The following is an 18,296-nucleotide window of genomic DNA, read 5'->3' as shown; positions in this document are numbered from 1 at the left end:
GTGACCCACACAAGTCTCCACTTAACCGAACGTGCTTTGCGGCGACTAAAATTAAAATTAAACACAACCCCCCCCCCCGGCACCACGCGGCCACCAATGTAGTGCTTTGTTGACACGTGGGACGTGCAGCGGAGGCAGCGCACGCGGCCCCGGCGGTGGGGGCCCGAGGGGGGGGGCTCGAGGGGGGGGGCCGAGGGGCGGGGCTCGAGGGGGGGGCGGTGCTGCGGCTCGCCCAGCTGTTTCCCGCCATTTTCGGGGCCTCTCCCTCCGCTCTCGCTGCTCTCTCGCTCGCCGCGTGTGTGTGTCCCCAACACAACAACCACAACCAACACCACCCCCCCCCCGACACCAACACCCCCCCACACCACCAACACCCCCCCCACATCACCAACACCCCCCCCCCCGACACCACCACCCCCAGCCCCCCCAGCGCCCCCCCCAAAGCCACGCTGTGCTCGCGTCGTTTCTACCACCAGCAGCAGCAGCGGCAGTGTCAGTCATTGAAGTGTCTCGGTGGAACAGTCGCTGAGAGTTGCGAGAGGTGAGCAGCAACAGCAGCAAGAAGCAGCAGCAAGAAGCAGCAGCAGCAAGAAGAAGCAGCAGCAACAGCAAGAAGAGAAGCAGCAGCAGCGAGGCTGTGTTAGTCCCGAGTAGTTGCATTTAGATGCAGAAGTAGCAGCAGTAGCAGCTGCTGCTGCTGCATCGACAGTGTCCAGCAGCAACAGCTGAAGCGTTCGATCGGTGGTCAGTAGTTGAACCCACATCGACTGCAGGCAGCGGAAGCGGCTTCATCATCATCAGCAGCTGCTCCATCACCATCAAGAGGAGCAGCATCACCATCAAGAGCAGCATCCGCAGCTCCATCACCATCAAGAGGAGCAGCATCACCATCAAGAGGAGCAGCAGCATCACCATCAAGAGGAGCAGCAGCTTCATCACCACCATCATCAGCAGCAGCAGCTGCCCTCGCTGCTGCCCCCCCCCCCCCCCCGGGCAGCATGGCCTACTTCGTGGTGCCTTCGGAGAACGCGGCCGCCGTGGCGCTGGGAGACTTTCGCAAGGCGGAGCAGGAGGTCATCGGCGGCCTGTGCAGGTCGGTCGGGCGTTGTTGCCGTTTCGAGTTGCGTGCGACACGGTGATAGAGACACAGAGAGAGAGAGAACAAGTGTTGACGAAGGGGGGGGGGGTAGGAGGAGGAGAGAGAGAGCTGCAACACGGGAGGACGGGGGGACATCGCACGCCGCGCGCGCGTTGCGCACTTTCAATATTGCGCGTGTGCTCGCTTGTATCGGGTTGTTGTTTTGCACGGCTAGACGTGGGCATTGTTTGTTGTTGCGAGCGGTAATCGGTGTTTTTATTTAATCAGGGGAGCAGCAGCCCCCCCTCCCTCCCTCCCTTGTCGTGGTGTTGTCGTTTTAAACGCCGCCCGAGCGCCTTTGGCGCGCGATTGTGTTGAAAACATTGGCCACGTGGTGACCACGCCGCCCCCCCATGTTTGTAGGGGAGACGCGGGAGGGAGGAGATTTCGTGTTTGTAGAGGTGGCCGACAGGGAGTTGTTGGGGTGGGGTGGTGATGTTGTGTAGAGAGGAGAGGTTGTAGAGAGGGAGAGGTACGTGTGTAGGAAGGTTGGTGGTGGGGGGAGATTGGAAGATGAGCGGTCAACGCGGAGATGGCGAGAGGTGGTGGTGGGGTGGAGATCGTGTTACGGTGATTTTGTGTAGGAAGAGATGGGATGCTTGAAGAGAGCAGGCACAGATGGGAGTCTGTGGAAGAGAACGGAGATTTTTTTTGGGGGGCGGGGGAGGATGTAATGTAGTGGGAGAGGAGAGATGATGGAGAAGGGAGGGGGGGCGGTTGTTGTGGAGAGCAGGGGGAGAAGGGAAGGCGAGAATGAGTCCACTGGAGGGGTAAACGATGGAGATGGGGACAAAGCGGGAAGAGATGTACCGTAGAGAGATGGAAGGGAGAGTGGGAAATGAATGTATTTGTGTGTGTGTGGGGGGGGGGGATGCTGGGAGCGGCAGCAGAGGAAGAGTGCGGAGCTAGGGAGGATGAGGAGGAGCACGTGGCGGAGATCGTGAAGATTGTGGGACCGCGTGTCGGGAGAAGGGAAAGAGAATGGAGGGGAGGGAGGGGAGAGCTTCCCATATGTCAAGTGCGAGAGAGAAGCGTTGTTCAATTAGCTCGTCTTGCACGTGCCGCAGCTACTGCTGCATCAGCAACGATGGCGATGACAAAACACGTGGTGGGCAGCCCACGTTGCACGGAAATTCCACGTTACTCTGGCCAGGAATAGATTTTCCACCCACGCAACAGCCAACGTCGTTGGCGGCCCCAACCAAAGCGATGCGCTTTGGCTTTTTTAATTTTTACTCCGGAGCAATCGATGATGTTGATTAATGATCGGGGTCGAGTTTCACCATCGGTCTGGTGTTTGCAGCCTCGATGCAATGAGTGCGTGCTAGAGGTCGACCCCCCGACATGTACACAGGCACGCACGTGTAACTACTGTCATCCAGTGGGGAGAATGGTACGAAGTGCAGTTGTGTCTACGGCTTGTTGTAGTGGCGACACGTGCTGCTTTGGGAGTCTTTGCGTCTGGTTTGACTTGACTACGCAGTGGGAAAGATGGATAGGGGGTGGTCCCATAGCAATGCAGAATAACTTGGCTGCAACATGGACGGGTAAGGATACTAAAACAAGATTTTTTACATAATATATAATCAAACGCACTTAGTATTAAGTGGCATTGTTTAAATCACTTGTACGCACTTTTACTGAATATGCACTTGGAAGCTAATCAGAGTTCTCGCTTGTTAGCTACATGGATGGGTCAACAGTGTGGGAATCACAGATGCTGTGTAGGATTGGAAGGTGTCAGTACTGTATATGGATTTATTACAAAAACATTTATTGTTTGGTTTCCTTCCAAGTGAAGTCCGTGACACTCGTTAATGTAATTGACCAACCATCCCGGTGCAGTATCTTCTTGCACAACGAGTCTTGAGACTCGTTTGCCAATGTGTTAACATTGTTTCATTGCGGTGGTATAAGTTAATACAGCCACGCTCTCTTGCTGGGGTTATCACAAGTACTGTATGTACCGTTTGCAACATGTTATTTACAATAACGGGGTGGTTGTCATTGAGTGTCTTGAGACATTTAATTTAGTATAAAGAGGTTTACATCGAGTCAAATTCTACATTTACGCATTGCGATTGTAGTTTTTAAAAGTATTTTGAGACCAATTTATAAAATAATAAGACGCTTTGGAAGTAAATAATCGGCCCAAACATGTTCCCAGTGTCTAAAGTTATACAAACTGGTCACTAAGACGCATCCCCAGTTTTTGCTATGGGAAAGTGGATCTTATAAGTCCCGCCTTGATAGACGCATTCCATTCAAGACTTCATTTATATTTTAATACAATTGATTGAAGACGCCGTAAACAACTGAAGTTATTTGTACAAGTGAATTGATTTCTCATACATCCAATTATACATTGGGGGGGGGTCAACGGGCAGGTTTTTTTTTTACGTAAAAAACTATTCAATTTAAACTTACTCCTAAATATCCGATCTGTTATAGTCCGTACCAAAAGGACGATTTTTTTACTGAATATTTTTGTTGCAAAACCATCCCACGCGATGCGCGTCTTAACGAAATGGGCATTGATCCGGCTTCTCTCGCCCGGGAGAGCTCTCCAATTGCTGCCGGTGAAATCGTTTTGTTCGTCGGACAAGTATCGAACAAAATGAGACGATTGGAAAAGGGGGTAAGGGGGGGGGAGAGAAACTTTGGTTCGCAGCAGCAGCAGCAAGCACGTGGACTGGGGTAGCCAGCGCGTGGAGCCTGTAAATGAATGGGAGTAGGAGTGGCGCCGCTCATCATGGGGTTGGGCAGAAGGAGAATTTGCTGCTGGGCATCTCCTAATGCCTTCCCCTCCCTTTCCTTTCCTCTCCCCTCCGGACTGGCCCAGCCCCTCAGCAGTCGTAACTCGCGGTTTCCAGGAGACACCGGGGGGAGGAGGAGGGTTGAGAGAGAGAGCGGGAAAGGCGCGCGCACGTGCAGAGCCTGAATAGGGGGCCATCCATTGAGTGCGTAATGCATGGTGGAGGGGGGGGTAACCCAAATGCGTACGCTTGTGCGTATGGGGGGGGGGGGGGAGGGCTACTGACAATGTGCGTACGATAATAATTTGTCTACATTGGCCTTCAAATGAGTTGGATAGTCCGGCGGTGGACTATCTGTTTGCTTAAACACGTTAATATTATTCATCCTTGCTCGTTTCTGCGTGGATTAAATATCGGCCGTTCTATAGGATTCGGGGGGGGGGGTGCGTCAAGCGTATGTACGCACGCAGGTGGGGGGGGGGGTCAAGTTGCGACAGATTTTTGCATACGTACTAAATGGATGGCCCCATAGGATGATTGCAAGAGGAGCAGAGAGCGGGGTTGGTGTGTGTGGGTCTGCGTGAGTGGTGTGGGCATGACACGGTGCAGCATCGGCTAGAGCGATGTGTGGTAGAGTGGTGGTGTAGATTAGCAGTGTACGTGGCTAACAGGATAGAGCGGTGTGGTTCTGATCGAGTGGAGTGTGAGTGGTGGAGCATGGCTGGTCGAGGCCATAGCGGTGTGCGTTTATGAGTAGGGTAGATTGGTGTGGGTCTTTCTGTGGTGTGCATTGGGATGGGATAGCCTACACTGGAGTGTGCTTGCACGAGTGGGGAGGGGGTGTCGTTGGAGTCGTCTATAGAGCCGTGTCAATCTATGATCGATCGTGGTTTTTGGCTCTCGGAGTAGGATGGGCAATGGCTGGCAGGCTACCGTGCTGCGGGTCGCGTCTCTAGAGATCAGTGTTCTTCTCATTGCAAGGCCCGCGGGCCACTGGCGGCCCCTGATTGCCTTTAGTGCGGCCCCCGACAGTACACAAATGTGACCCCCCCCCCCCACCATTATCAAGCTGCTGTCAAACCCCAATGGTTTCAAATGTGTGGCGGCCCTCGCACTGATGATGTCTTATCGGCGAAAGTGGGGCTCCATTCCCTGAAAATTCGCGAAGAACACTGGGTGGGAGTGGGGGGGTTAGAGTGTTGGGGCTCGCGTCTCTGTACTGAGTTGGGGGCCATGGGGCAGTGCACGTGGCGCCCCCTGTAGGCCGCAACACGTGCGCGGCCACAGCTGATGGAAGCTCCCGCCACGTGACCGGGGAGGGGCCGTGGAGGGGGGGGGGCGGGTGACGTGGGGGTGGGGGGGAAGCGACCGTGGGTAGGGGGAGTGGCTGTCAGTTGGGAGGGGGGGGGGGTGACGTGAGGGGGGGAGGGGTCGTGGAGGAGGATCGGGGGGGGGTGACGGGGGGGGGAAGCGGCCGTTGGATTGGGGGGTGTGACGTCAGGGGGGAGGGAGGGAGGGGTCATGGGGGGGTGTGACGTGAGGGGGGGGAGGGGTCGTGGAGGAGGATCGGGGGGGGGTGACGGGGGGGAAGCGACCGTGGGTAGGGGGAGTGGCTGTCAGTTGGGAGGGGGGGGGGAAGCGGCCGTTGGATGGGGGGGGTGGTGACGTGAGGGGGAGGGGGTCGTGGGGGGGGGTGGTGACGTGAGGGGGGAGGGGGTTGTGGGGGGGGGTGTGACGTGCGGGGGGGGGGGTGTGACATGGGGGGAGGGGGCGTGGGGGGGGTGTGACGTAGGAGGGGGGTGTGTCCCCCTTTAACTGTGCGCGGCCACATGGCGGACCAGTCACCGTGTTGCTGTTGCCACTGCACGAGGGATGGGGCCCTCTCTCCGAGCCGGGCTCCGACAGTCTCGTAAAGGAAAGCGGCGGTGGCGGCAGCAGCAGTCTCTCATTGTGACTGTTCAATGGACGGGCTCCCGTGTTTCTTTTTTGTTGCACGGAGTTGCCCCTCGTCAACAACATCTGTTCGTCCAAAGTAGTAAATTGTGTTGTTTACAAGCCCGCATTTTTTTTTTGCTGAACGTGACCACAAAAGGTGGAATTGCGCGCGTGGGTTGGATGAGGGTCTTATAGAATTGGTGTGCGTTGAATGAACGAATGCTGCTGGATATTGTATGTCCGGAAAGCTGACGAGCTTAAATAATGTGTTTGAATGTTGGGGGCCCGTTACCGGAGTTTTGGATTACGTTCATTTTAAGGAAAGCATCGTTTGTAATCCCCGGCGCAAGGCGGAACAACGTCGATGCAAGTTGTTGAAGGCTTGTGTCCCCGAGCCGGCGGTCCCGTGGACGATGCGGCCACAATCTGCAAATGATTAAGCTGCCGCTGCTGCCTGGTTTGGCCCAAACACTCACGCGTAAATTATTATCAGTCCATGACGACACTAGGAGTCCCCGATACAATACACAAAGGTCCAATGGCTCATTGATGCGCAGAGTTGGCAGCAAATTGTGACCGGTGAGCATTCATTTAATACCCGAGGGGGTTAATCCAGAACATAAATAACAACAGCAGCAACAGCAGCACCAAGGATGGGAGATCCTCACAGCCACGCGAGCCAGCTTTCAGATTTCAAAAAGGGGGAGCAAAATCTGTTGTCATGCAGGTGCTAGGTGGATCATAATATCGCATGATAGTGAGAGGAAGGCGATGGTCTCGTGGAGGCTTTCATACAGCGGTGGATTAGCCATGGCTGATGACGAAATGAGCAACAAAAATACGCTGGGAGGAGGGAGGAGGTGATGTGAGGTCGGGGCTTTGCCCACTCGCTGTGGAAGAAGCTACAGGTGGCTTTCAAGGTCCCAAGCAGCACAAGGCGTGGGGGTTGTGGAGTAGGAGCCCTCCATGGTGCTGCTGCTGCTGTTCGGGCTCTCAGTGGCACGGGCTTTGTCCCAATGAACCTTATATACCCCGCATGAGCAGTCAACCCTGCCCCCCCCCGCCACCTGTATGAAGCCACCTTTGCTGTTTAACATCGAGCCGATGCACCTGTCCATTGTCACGTGACTGTACCACCTACATGTTCGCAAAGTACCGCTGCGCATGTGATGAATGCCCCCCGTGAGCATTCTCTAAGCACGGTTGTTCGGAGCGTTTTTTGCTAATCGGCTTGTCTTTTAGCTATTGGACCAAAACGCGGCTTATTGGTAGCAAGTGCGAATACATATTTAGATTAACTTTTTATCCCTAGGTTAGAAATACGTGTGATAGCAAGGTCACAGTGATAGCTGCTTTTGTGGCACGTTAAAGAGGGGCACCCTAGTACGCTTTATGGAGAACATCGTTTTGGTGAGGGAAGAAAAATGCAATATGAAACATCCGCAGAAGAGGCCAGTAAATCGGAAGACTTTATACAAAACAGTTTAGACGCTAAGCGTTCTGCCCTTGGTGGACACTGCCCATGGTGTATATACTAGCGCATATATATATTCTCTGGTGGTACCGACCAACTTAATCATGTATTATAGTTTATAATGGGGTGTTGGCAAGATGTTAACTACCTCGCCTGGTATGCAGAAGGTCGTGGGTTCGATCCCCACCCTGACGCCTGCTGTATGTTTGGAGTTGGCGTGTCTCTCTCCCCGTGGTCACGTGAATTTTTCTCCAGGTCCTCCGATTTTTTATTCCTCATTTAGAAACGCGCGTTTAGAATATTTGGCTGCGATACATTTCCGGAGTATAAGCCACTTGGTTGAGCTATCATTTGTGGCCAGGTCGCTTATGAAAATATATCTATTTTGCTCAGTGGGCCTTACCTGGTGAAATAAAAAAAAATGTAGAAAAAAAATAATTGAGTTTTACTTCAACCTGCTTGACTCATGAGCCAAGTGGAATGTTTATTTTTCATGATACATCACCTGCCAGGATTATGTTTTGTGGTTTGTGTTAGAGTTAATCACTAAAAAAAATGAACGTGGCAGAATGCTAGTTTATGAAGACGTTTACCTCATGCCATGGATTTAACAATTCACTGATTGATATGGATTGTTATGCTAATCTTGCATGCTTCAAATTGTGCTTGTAAAAAAATAATTTCTGATATAAACATTTTTAGCACTCTTTTAAAATGCACACTGCTATAAATGTATGCGCACACGTACATCGTTAACCTGATTTGTGACCTCGGATCATGTCCCTGAATGACAAATTGGAGAATTGTGACCCGCTCCCTGTTCGTGACCTTAAATGGTGACCCTGGAATTGTGACCGTCCACCGAGTTGTTTGCGCGTCTCTGAGAGATACCGTGCGTCTCGCCTAGACTCGCTGTGTCTCACCCAGACGCTGTCTCTCACCACTGTCTCACCGTGCGTGTCTCACAGCCTGGGTAACGTGTCGGTGGGCTCCCCCGAGAGCCAGCGCGACACGGAGCGGCGCATCCGCCGCGAGATCGCCAACAGCAACGAGCGCCGCCGCATGCAGAGCATCAATGCCGGCTTCCAGTCGCTCAAGACCCTCATCCCGCACACGGATGGCGAGAAGCTCAGCAAGGTACGCACCCATCGGCGTGCGCATCTCTTGTGTGTTTGTGTGCCAACGACTGGTAGCAGCGGTGTCACGACCTGCCTCAGAGTCGCTAACTATGGATGAGTGAGGAGCAGCTCAAACTAGCAGGCGCTCTTTTTTTTATATCGCAAACATGATTAATCTGCAACCCGGATAATACACCCATGGGTTACAAGTTAAACAGATTGTTTTGAGTTTATCCGTTGATACCAATTCAATGCTGAGCACTGTCAGTGCACACAGGTGGCTTCATTTTTGTAGCTTTTTCTCACACGTTGAAGTGTTTAGTAATCATCAGGCGTGTTCTGCGCGTAACAACGTAAGGGAGGCGGGTATTGTGGTGGGTTTGGAGGACTTTGTGTTTGCGAAAACCCCTCCGTTGTATGTAGGGGAATGACGGTGTGGCCATTGGTGCAACTTGTCATTCCCTCAGCAACCCAGGTTCAAATCGTCGCCATAATTTATACGACGACTTCAACGATTCCATCCAATTCTCGAGCTCTCGCTAACGTCGCATCAAACTATAACGCCAGAGAATCGATTTAATTACAAAAGCCACGCCGACTTGTTGCCGTGCCGCAGGCCGCCATCCTGCAGCAGACGGCGGAGTACATCTACTCCCTGGAGCAGGAGAAGACGCGGCTCCTGCAGCAGAACGCTCACCTCAAGCGCCTCGTGCAGGTGAGGGGCGACAGCAGCGCCGCGCGGGGCAACCGTGCTGATAACCCGGCTCCCCCACGGGCAGCGAGTCGGCAACGGGATCAATGTTGTGGGGAACCTTCCACGGCAGCAGGATCGGGGGGGCGAGTTGGCGTTGTCACGCGCCACGGCCTCACCGGAAGAGGCCCCGAAGATCAAGACAACGGTGTTGTTGCCAGGTAGAAAATATTCCCCCCTACGACCCAATTAATGTGACCTAGTTGCTCGCAGTGATGCGTGAGTATGTAGTTTGTAGGCCACTTAAAAAAAAGTGGTCGCGGAACCGTGTGATACGAGGTCGCGCGCTGTATGAAACGAGGTCGCGGGCCCGTATCTGGGCCACAGGGTTGCAGTCTGCTGCTTATTTCTGCAGGAAATGATGGGAGGATCTGATGTCAAAAAGACGTGAAAGAATTTGTTGACACGAGTGAGCCATGAGGCGTCGGTGAAAATTAAGTTTCACACACACATAACTCATTTGTGGCGTTAAACGTGCCCGCTTTAACGACCGCTTCCCGAGCGGGCGATAAGTTGTATCTAATTGGGCTCTCGTCAGATTGAATGAAGTGCATTAAGTTTACTGATTTGGAATGACGTTCGGCTGGGGAAATGCTGTGAAAGCCACGTGACCGGTGGTAGTTTCCAGTCCTGAGCAGCAGGGGGCGCGCTCGCTCCATCGCTCACATGGAGGACACGTGGTTCAGGTTCTTGACTGCAGCCGTTCCATTGGTTAATTGCGCCAGCCACTGATGAACGCAAGATCCTTACTCATTGCGCCGCTAAGAGAAATGGCTTGGAGGTTGTGTTTCGGAGCTGCAGTTTGGGTTTGCTCACTCGGGTGATGCATCTGGATGGATTAATCGATAATTTAAATGTGACGGTATGGTTTAATTACGCACTGTTGCTGGTGCATCGAACTGGTAACACGATGTAACACGATTTTTGTTCCTGGGTAGTAAGTGTTATTTTCTAATTGGTTATGCCGCAAAAGTATAGAAAATGGCTATTATTCCCCACAAACTTTGCTTTTGTGACCAGGACTTTACGTGAAGGAATGACACAAATGCACACCACGTTTTCTCATTGAAAATAGGTAAATTTCAAAGTATCACTGTCCTGGTTACAAAAGAAAAGTTTGCGTGGAATAATAGCCATTTTCTGTAATTTTGAGGCTTAAGCAATTAGAAAATAACACTTACTACCCAGAAACAAAAAAGAAATACGTGATGAGCCACTTAAGTTGAGCTATCATTTATGATAGCCAGGTCACTTCTGAAAAAGAGGCAATGTAGCTCAATGGGCCTCACCCGGTCAAATAATAATTCTTGAGTTGAACAGATGAGTGCACCTCCGATTTAGCGTGGTTGGCGACGTACGTTGCGAAAGGAGTTCAACGTTCGTACCGGTGCGATGGTCTCGCCGTCTGCTTGAACGTGCGCCTTCGTCCGTGCGCGCCACACAGGAGTGCGACGGAGGCTCGCCGCTGCGGGCGCGACGCGGCGCGGAGGAGCGCGACGAGGGGATCGGCTCGCCGGACATCCTGGAGGAGGACAAGGCGGAGGAGCTGCGACGTGACCTCCTCGAGCTGCGCGCCTCCCTCGACAAGGAGCGGCGCCTGCGTCTCCTCCTGCAGGAGCAGGTGTGGACCCTGGGGGGACGGAGGAATGGGAGTGGATGGAGAAGGGAGGGCAGGCGGGCAGAGGGAAAGACGCGTAAGGGATGAGAGTTCAGGGTGCCTGGAGTGGACACAAGAGACTGGGTTAGGAACCAGGAGCGACCCAGTTGGAGGGGGTTCGTGCCGATTCCACTTGGTGGTTTTGGAGCGCGGAGCTCCCCGGGGGCGTGAGGATTGACGCCACTCTGGCAGCTCGGTGACTTTTAACATCGTGGTGGGTGCAGTGGCCGCTGGTGCCTGCAGGGGTCACTTGATTCTCATAACGTGCAATGTACACGAATCCAGAAATGTGGATTCTTATGCTCGAGGACGCCGCGCGTATCTGTGTACTTCTGCTCGTGCGTGCGTGAGTGTTTGCGGTTGCGAGCGTTTATTTGTTTGTTGCCCGGGCTGAGCAGGTGCGCTCAATGGAGGCTCAGCTGTACCCGGAGAAGCTGAAGGGAATCGCTCAGCAGCTGCAGATACAGCCACCCCACCGGGACACGGCGCTACGGATCGACCCGCAGCAACAGCAGCAGCAGCAGCAACTACAGATTCACATTCAGCAACAGCAGCAGCAGCATATGCTGCAACAGCAACAGCAGCACATCCTAGGACACAAGCTACAGCCGCAGCGTTTGTCGGAGGTGCGTGTGCTTGTGTGTTTGTGTTGTTGGATCGGTGTTTGTGTTGGTGTGTCGGTGTTTATGTCGGTGTGTGCGCACTCTTTGAGCTCATCGGATTCCTCCAGTATAAATAAATATTAGAATTCTGAAATCCTACGCTTGCATCACTCCTTTCCTGGCTTCACTTCCCTGTCTTCCTAGCCAGGAAGCGTGTGCAACTACCAAATCCTTGTCCTCACATTCACATCCATCCACAGCCATGCGCCTCCTCGCTGCCTCTGCAGCCTTCTCCCAGCGGCTCCTTCCGCTCCCTCCGCTGCACTGACTCTTGCCACCTCGATCCCAAGATCCGCTTCTCCACCACTGGCGGGCAATCTTTTAGCCGCTACGCTCTCTCCTCCGGAACTCCCCAGGCAACTTCCCCCTGCTCTCCCCCCCTCTCTCTCTATCTCTCCTTAAAACCTTCGTCTTCACCTACACGCTCTTGAGACATTGTTATGTTATAAGCGCATTACAAATGGCAGTTGGTAATGGTTCACCCCCCCCTCCCTCCCTACACCAGCAATTTGATTGTCATAATATGGTGTTAAGATTTTTGTTCAAGGATTGATTCGTGTGTGTGTGCGTGGATTTGTATGTGTGTGTGTGCAGCCCCAGCAGCACCCGACAGTGATTGTTCCGGCACCGCCGCCACACCACGTCACCGTGGTAACCATGGCGCCGCCCTCCTCCGTCATCTCCAGCGCCTCCACGTCCCGGCAGAACCTCGACACCATCGTGCAGGTGACGCTGCTCGCCCGCTCGCTCGCGACTGCGCGTGTTGATAAAGGAAACGGCGTACAAGGTACGCGCACGTGCGTGGGTTTAAGAAGGATGGCGTATAACGGTACCGTGTGCGCACCGCGTGTGTGGGCGTAGGCCATCCAGCACATAGAGGGGACGCACGACGGAGGGCGGCCGCTGCACGCCGTGGCGGCCGTGGCGGCAGCGTCGTCGTCGCCGCTGCGGAGGGCCGGCTCCCCCTCGGACGAGGACGGGGACGACGCGGACGAGGGCGCGCGTAGCGAGGTCATCATCAAGCGGCTGCGGAGGCACGTGGTGGCGGCCGCGGCGGCCGTGGCGGAGGTAGAGGAGGAAGGTGAAGAGGCGTCGGATCGTGGCCACGACGGGAGCCGGGTGCCGCACCGGCACGAGGGCCGCGTGGTCGTGGAGATGATCGAGCAGGCCTCGTGATGGCCGCCCCCTCACCCCCCCCCCCTCCCCTCCCACCACCATCACCGCCGCGCCACGCACGTCGCCGCGCTCCGCGGAAACGGCAAAAGCAGTCGGTGGAGAAATAATTGGAGCAAACGAAAGCGGTCAAAAAAAGTGTCGCTAAAACGTGGAAAGCGGACAGAAGCAGTAATGTGAAGTCTCCAGGGCAGCTCTGAAGTGCTGGAAGGGTCAGAGGGGAGGGGGTGGAGTTGATGTCGCGCATCCGTCGTCGATCCGAGAGCGAATGGCGGCAGCGTGGCCACGGACATGAGGTTGCACGACACAAAACACGGGGAAGAAACGTGGCGGTGGCGGGTACGCAGCCCCCCCGCCCTCCACCCCCCCCCCCCCCCCCCACCACGGAAAACGAGTTTGTATCCCCACCCAAACATTGTGATGTCTTGTCGCGCAAAACAAAAAATAGTTTAAAACCAACCACAACCCCTGATGAAACCGTGCCCCCCCCCCCCCTGCTCTCCCACCCTCACCTGCACTCACAGGCAGGTGCGATGCTCAGCTCGGATGTCTCTTGCGAAATGAAAGCACTTAGATTGTTTTTTTTACAAAAAAACACGCGCGGCCTACGGTTGGCGTAGGTTGACGTACAACAAAAAAAGTAAAAAAAATGTTATCGAGTTCCTTAGTTTGCAGTCATTTTGAAGGCTGTAGAGTAGCAGCGTTTGTTGAAGTTAGGTGTAAGTCTTAATCATGCCTTGTTAGCTTATTTTAATTTTATTGTTTTAATTTTTTATGACAAACTATATTTTTGGTAAAAAAAAGAAAGGAAAATAAGCTGTGCTGTTTTTGAGGCTTATTTTCGTGGCTAAGCGGTTGCCTGTGTTGAAGCCAGCGCAGGTCTCTTTCAGATACTTGACGGACAAAAATTTACTAATTCGCCGACGTAAGGCTGCAAGCGTGAACGTCGCAAGTCGGAAACGCGTCCGCATCCAGAAGACTTGGGACATTTTAGATTTTCAAATCCCGGTCTCTGATTGGGTGGTCTCTTAATCTCTACATTAACTGGCTTAATCCACAAAAGGTACAATCCAACGTTTGACCTTCAGCCGCTGAGGTTTGACCTTTTTAAACTTGGCCTAGGCAGGAGCAGCAACCGGCTCGTCACCCGGAAGGCAAACCAGTGGCAGTGGTGTCAAGCAAACAGTTAAAACGAAACAAATGAAAAGGGACTGTAGTTGCTCTTAAGGTGCGCGAGCGGCAGGCGTGTTGTGTGCGTGTCAGCGCGAGTGCTCTGTGCCTTTGAACTCTGACATGAAGTGGAATTGAGGGGGGGGGGGGGGGGAGGGGTTTAGGCCGGCACTGGGCAGCGAGCAGTGGAGCGGGGGGGGGTCGGCTATAGTGTATATTTTCTTCTGTGTTTCCGGCGCCGTGCGCGACTTCGCACACGGTTGTGAGCACCGCCGGATTGGTGCTACACACATAGGGGCGCGAGGGTGGTTGGGGTTGGGGCCGGGGGTGGGGAAGTGGGGTGCCTGCCTGCCTGCGCGAGCCTGAGTTCTAGGCACGTGTGTTGTGTGTGTTACCTGGGCCGCGGCGTCTACACGCTTGCTCCAGGCGTTACAGGGAACTCTTCGCGCTGCGCAGTTGGGAGTGGGTGGAGACTTTTAAAAAAATCTTTGTTCTGTGGGCAGCGTTGGGGGTGGGGGGGGTGCCCTCCTACCGGCGAGCCTCGAATTGAAGCGACCGCAAGGCAGAGAGAGGGACCCGTGCAGGTGACTGGAGTCGACTGATTCACACTCCAGAGTTCTGGTTTGCAGAAACAGCTCTTCTCTTTCGCATCGACGTTTCGTCTCCCCGCGGTGTTGTCCGTCATCTCGCGGTTTCGCGGTTTTAGTAATACCCATAGCTGCTGTGCGAAGGGGGGGGGGGGGTGTGGTGAGGTTACAGCCGCTGAACCCCCCCAGCCCAAGCTCGCCGGCGAGAGAGGGTCTCTCAAAAACAATCACATGACAACTGTCGTTCTCTAAATACTGTATATTCGTCGAGCGAAGTGAATTGATGGCTTACAGCAGGAGCTTCATGCCCCCCCCCACCCGCCATCCCCACTCTCTCTTCGTAAACAAACTCAATTCCCCGAGTCAATACAGTTTTCCCTCATTAATCGCGAGGGATACGTTCCGGAGATACTCGCGAATAGCAAATGTCACAGATATTGCCGTCCAAATATGTACGCGCAGTGTCTGCAGATGCTTCTCAAGCGTCGAGACGTTCTCCATCTCATGACTTTATCTTATCGCTTTCTCTCAACTCTGTCGATGCAGTCGTGTAGAGAATTCCAGATGCAATTCGTGTGTAGCAATGTACTTGGATAGCGAGGAAATTCTGTCCACGGCTTGGGGAGGAAGGCAAGCGCTTGTCCCACGGTTGAGCCGATTCCAGGTGTTGGGTCTCTGAAAGCGCGTGGTCGTACTGGGACGTGGTTGATTGAAACCTAAACCCGAGCCAGGGTTTCCTCATCCAAGAAAGAGGACTCGCGCATCCGCTAACGAGCACAATAAAATGTGCATTAGCGACATTTTGCTTTGTCGGAAGATTTAAAAGGGTAGATACCGTCGTCAGTCTTGGGCGAGTTTCATCCAATTAATGGAAAATTCGTTTTTGTGATACCAGCGGCAAATATCGTTCGTAAGGGGGGGGGGAGTAGACCGCTGGAAGGTGGTGCACGTGTGTGTACATTCAATGAACTCGATACAAGACCCAGTTAGAGTCCACTCGCTGTCTTGGGAGCTCGGCGACCATAATTTACCACCTTAGTTGAAATCTGGACATCTCTACCAAGGAGGAGCATCGCTCCCGCAGTGGATGTTTCTCTTTGTAACACAACGGTATATTCGTTATTAGTCCTACACTATTGGGCACCGACTACCAATTTGGCAGTCTGCACACATGCTGGCACAGCATGCCGACAAGAGGCACCACAAACTTCCAGTCCTTTTGAATGGTCACGTCCGATTGCCGCAGTGGCATGGCATAGGGCCGTGATCCTGAACGTGGGTCAGGCCAACACACATTGTCACATCTTGTCACGTTGCTGTACCGCTGAAAGGTGGAATGCGCTCACACTTGTCTCAGTCAGGATGCTGTGCATGTACAGAACGATCTCACGGGGCTTGCAAGGTATCGGCGGCCTCTGCCGCACTTCAGCGAGACTTGGGTATATTTCACAATGACGCGTGCGCGCACACCGGTTTTGTTGTTCCGCCAATTCTCGCCGGCAGGAGAGAGCGCGTTTTCCTTGCAAAACCAACAGCAGCGCTTGCGAGCCTCCACCCTATGGGTTTGTCATCGTCTTTTTAATATTAATCCGATGGCAGGTAAAGTAAAACCCCCAGCCGGTGTGTTTTTAGGTTTACATGCAGCAAGTCGAAATTCAGAGAGCAAAAAAAAAACGAAGGTCGAGGGATCTCTGTCGTAATTTTTAACTGTCCATGGCAATTACAATTTGGATACTTTTGATCTCCGTGCATCTTAAATGCGAGGTCTCGCATTGGCCGTATTTGCCCTTGACAACCACCGCTCTTGCCTGGCTCTTGTGTGTTGTGGGAGGGTTTGTTTTTGTGAATTGCGATGCGGTTATGAAACTTCTGCCACTGTCGGGGGTGCGTGCAAGCAGGCGTTCAGTCCCCACGTGTCATGGCCTTTTATATATTTTTATTTTTTAAACTTAAGTGTTATTAACGTTTGAATGTTATCGTTATTCATGTTATTAACGGAGGGACACAACTCTCGACTTTCCGTTGAACGTCGCACAGTGAATCCACTTCGGCTACAGACACATTCCAGAAGTAAACGACCAGTGCTCGTACAAAATATTAAATTGCGCTTAAAAACTATTTCGGCGAGGTTTTTACAGTGAGCTCTTACAGGTGTTTCTGCGATTTTTGGCCTGGTTAAATTGTTTTGTGGTTTTAAATCTCACTCGGGTTTCCCCAAAATCCCTTTAGGCGGTGGTGAGAACGGCGCGTGTATAATCCACAGCTCGCGCGGGAGATTTAAAACGAGCGGAGCGACGCGCCTGGGATTTGCCCTGCGTTGACGCTCAATCGGCTCGAGTTGAGTTGCACCCGCCCCCCCCCCCACAGCGCTGCTCTCACTCGCTCGAGCGGGTGCGACACACAGCGCGGTTTCAGTCCGCGCGTCGCATCAAAACCCCCCCTGGCAACATTGCCGTTTAAAAAGGGGTTCGCATTTCCCCGGGTTCTGGGAAGACCTTGGAAGTCCTGGACCGGATCGCCGGGGATTCTTTCAGAGTGGAGAACGTGAGATTGTCCTGGAGCGCGTCGGAGCCGCAGCCTAGGAGGAGGAGGGGTCTCTCCGGTAAAGAGGCCCCAGGGTTTTTGTGAAGAGGCCACGGTGGGCTTGGGAGGGGAGGGTTGGGGGGGTCTATATCCGACGGCTGTTCTCAAACCCCAGTCCCTGGTTGTTGTCACCTTTGTGGCCCAGCCTGGCTTTTGGGACCTGTGGGCTGGTTGCATAAATCGGCTCAAGTGAACGTTTCTCTTACAATGACACTGCTCGAGATAGGAAAGAGACATTTTTGCTTGGCGGTGGGGGGGGGGGGGGTTATGCAACCAGCACCTGAATGTGGGAAATTAAGTTGGAAGTGCTCCTGTGGTAAAGGACTCCCACTCCCTGCAGGATGGGGGAAGAGACGACTGCCGTTTGAGAATAGCTGGTCGTGACAGCTGTTATCAACTCCGCCGCTATTGACCCACCCCCACAAAGTTCTGCTTCCCGTGTTCACCAACCTCCAATCCCAATGCGGCGGGGAGGTTGGCGGTGCCCAATGGGCGAACTGCTGGGATGGTTTAACGGGGTGGGTCCACAGTACTGGGAGTTGGCAACGGCTGCTCTAACATTACGCTGTACAGACACAGCACTTGCTGAATGTAGGTTGTGAGTCGGGCAGCAAGGAGGATAGGGCATTTAGTCCACGTATAGTACCTCTTTTTAGTGTGTATAGAGGAGAGGATCAGTAAAATAATAAACTTTCTTTACAAAACCTGCAAGTGTCCTGATTTTTATTTGCATTGTTGATATTTGCGCTCGACACGGCGAGGTTAAACCTCCATTCCTCCCATCGCTCGCAGATATCGGTGCACCTCTCCGTGTTGGAGAACAAGCTCTGGATCTACATCTGAGAGCCCATGAATGTACCTGTTATATGCACACCAAGGGGGTATTGCCACCTTCCCCGCATGCCCCGTTCGAGGGATCCAATTCAAATGATCTGTAATCGTCAATTAAAATAGTGAAGTAAGAAAAATTGGTTTCATTTGTCACCGACTTGGCTAAGACCAAGTTGCTTCAGTCGAGAACTATTTTATGGGCTGCCAAAACCTGGACTCGAACCTCGGATCTCAACAGTGCCAGCTTCGTGCTGCGACAATTAGTCCAGCGAGTAACCTGGGCAACTTCCGAACGGTGTTTACAAAAATATTAATCACTGTTCCCAACCAAGCTCACGCCGTCCATCATGAATGCTTTACCCCCAAGTGTACTACTCTGTGAACATGAAACCCATCGACGCACAAACCGGCAGCTGTGTCCCCCCCAGCGCTGCCACGAGGTTTCTCTGCTTGGGTTCATT

General features: G+C 53.3%; 1 protein-coding gene across 2 annotated transcripts; it reads left to right on the top strand.

Annotated features, from left to right (window-relative positions):
* The first annotated feature begins 408 nt into the window (after positions 1 to 408).
* On the top strand, positions 409 to 17,708 carry TFAP4 (transcription factor AP-4). 2 transcript variants are annotated; one of them, XM_061548978.1, is made up of 7 exons: positions 409 to 1,093; positions 8,272 to 8,440; positions 9,038 to 9,136; positions 10,617 to 10,793; positions 11,228 to 11,455; positions 12,086 to 12,217; positions 12,353 to 17,708. In XM_061548978.1, the coding sequence occupies exons 1-7, from the start codon at positions 999 to 1,001 to the stop codon at positions 12,665 to 12,667; spliced, it is 1,215 nt and encodes a 404-aa protein (XP_061404962.1). In that variant the 5' UTR covers positions 409 to 998; the 3' UTR covers positions 12,668 to 17,708. The 2 variants fall into 2 exon arrangements, with proteins under 2 accessions (XP_061404962.1, XP_061404963.1); XM_061548979.1 differs by lacking the exon at positions 409 to 1,093 and adding an exon at positions 5,754 to 6,408.
* Positions 17,709 to 18,296: the final 588 nt, after the last annotated feature.

This window comes from Lethenteron reissneri, chromosome 10, assembly GCF_015708825.2.
Source record: "Lethenteron reissneri isolate LAM-NWPU_2019-01 chromosome 10, ASM1570882v1, whole genome shotgun sequence".
Classification (NCBI taxonomy): domain Eukaryota; kingdom Metazoa; phylum Chordata; class Hyperoartia; order Petromyzontiformes; family Petromyzontidae; genus Lethenteron; species Lethenteron reissneri.
The sequence above is the reverse complement of the archived record's forward strand: the minus strand, read 5'-3'. Positions and strand labels throughout refer to the sequence as shown.

Excerpts from the sequence above, each read along its gene's own strand:
- TFAP4 (XM_061548978.1), top strand. The coding sequence starts at position 999 with ATGGCCTACTTCGTGGTGCCTTCGGAGAACGCGGCCGCCGTGGCGCTG. Across the intron at positions 8,441-9,037 it reads ATGGCGAGAAGCTCAGCAAG|GCCGCCATCCTGCAGCAGAC; the intron begins GTACGCACCCAT and ends GCCGTGCCGCAG. Across the intron at positions 11,456-12,085 it reads AGCCGCAGCGTTTGTCGGAG|CCCCAGCAGCACCCGACAGT; the intron begins GTGCGTGTGCTT and ends GTGTGTGTGCAG.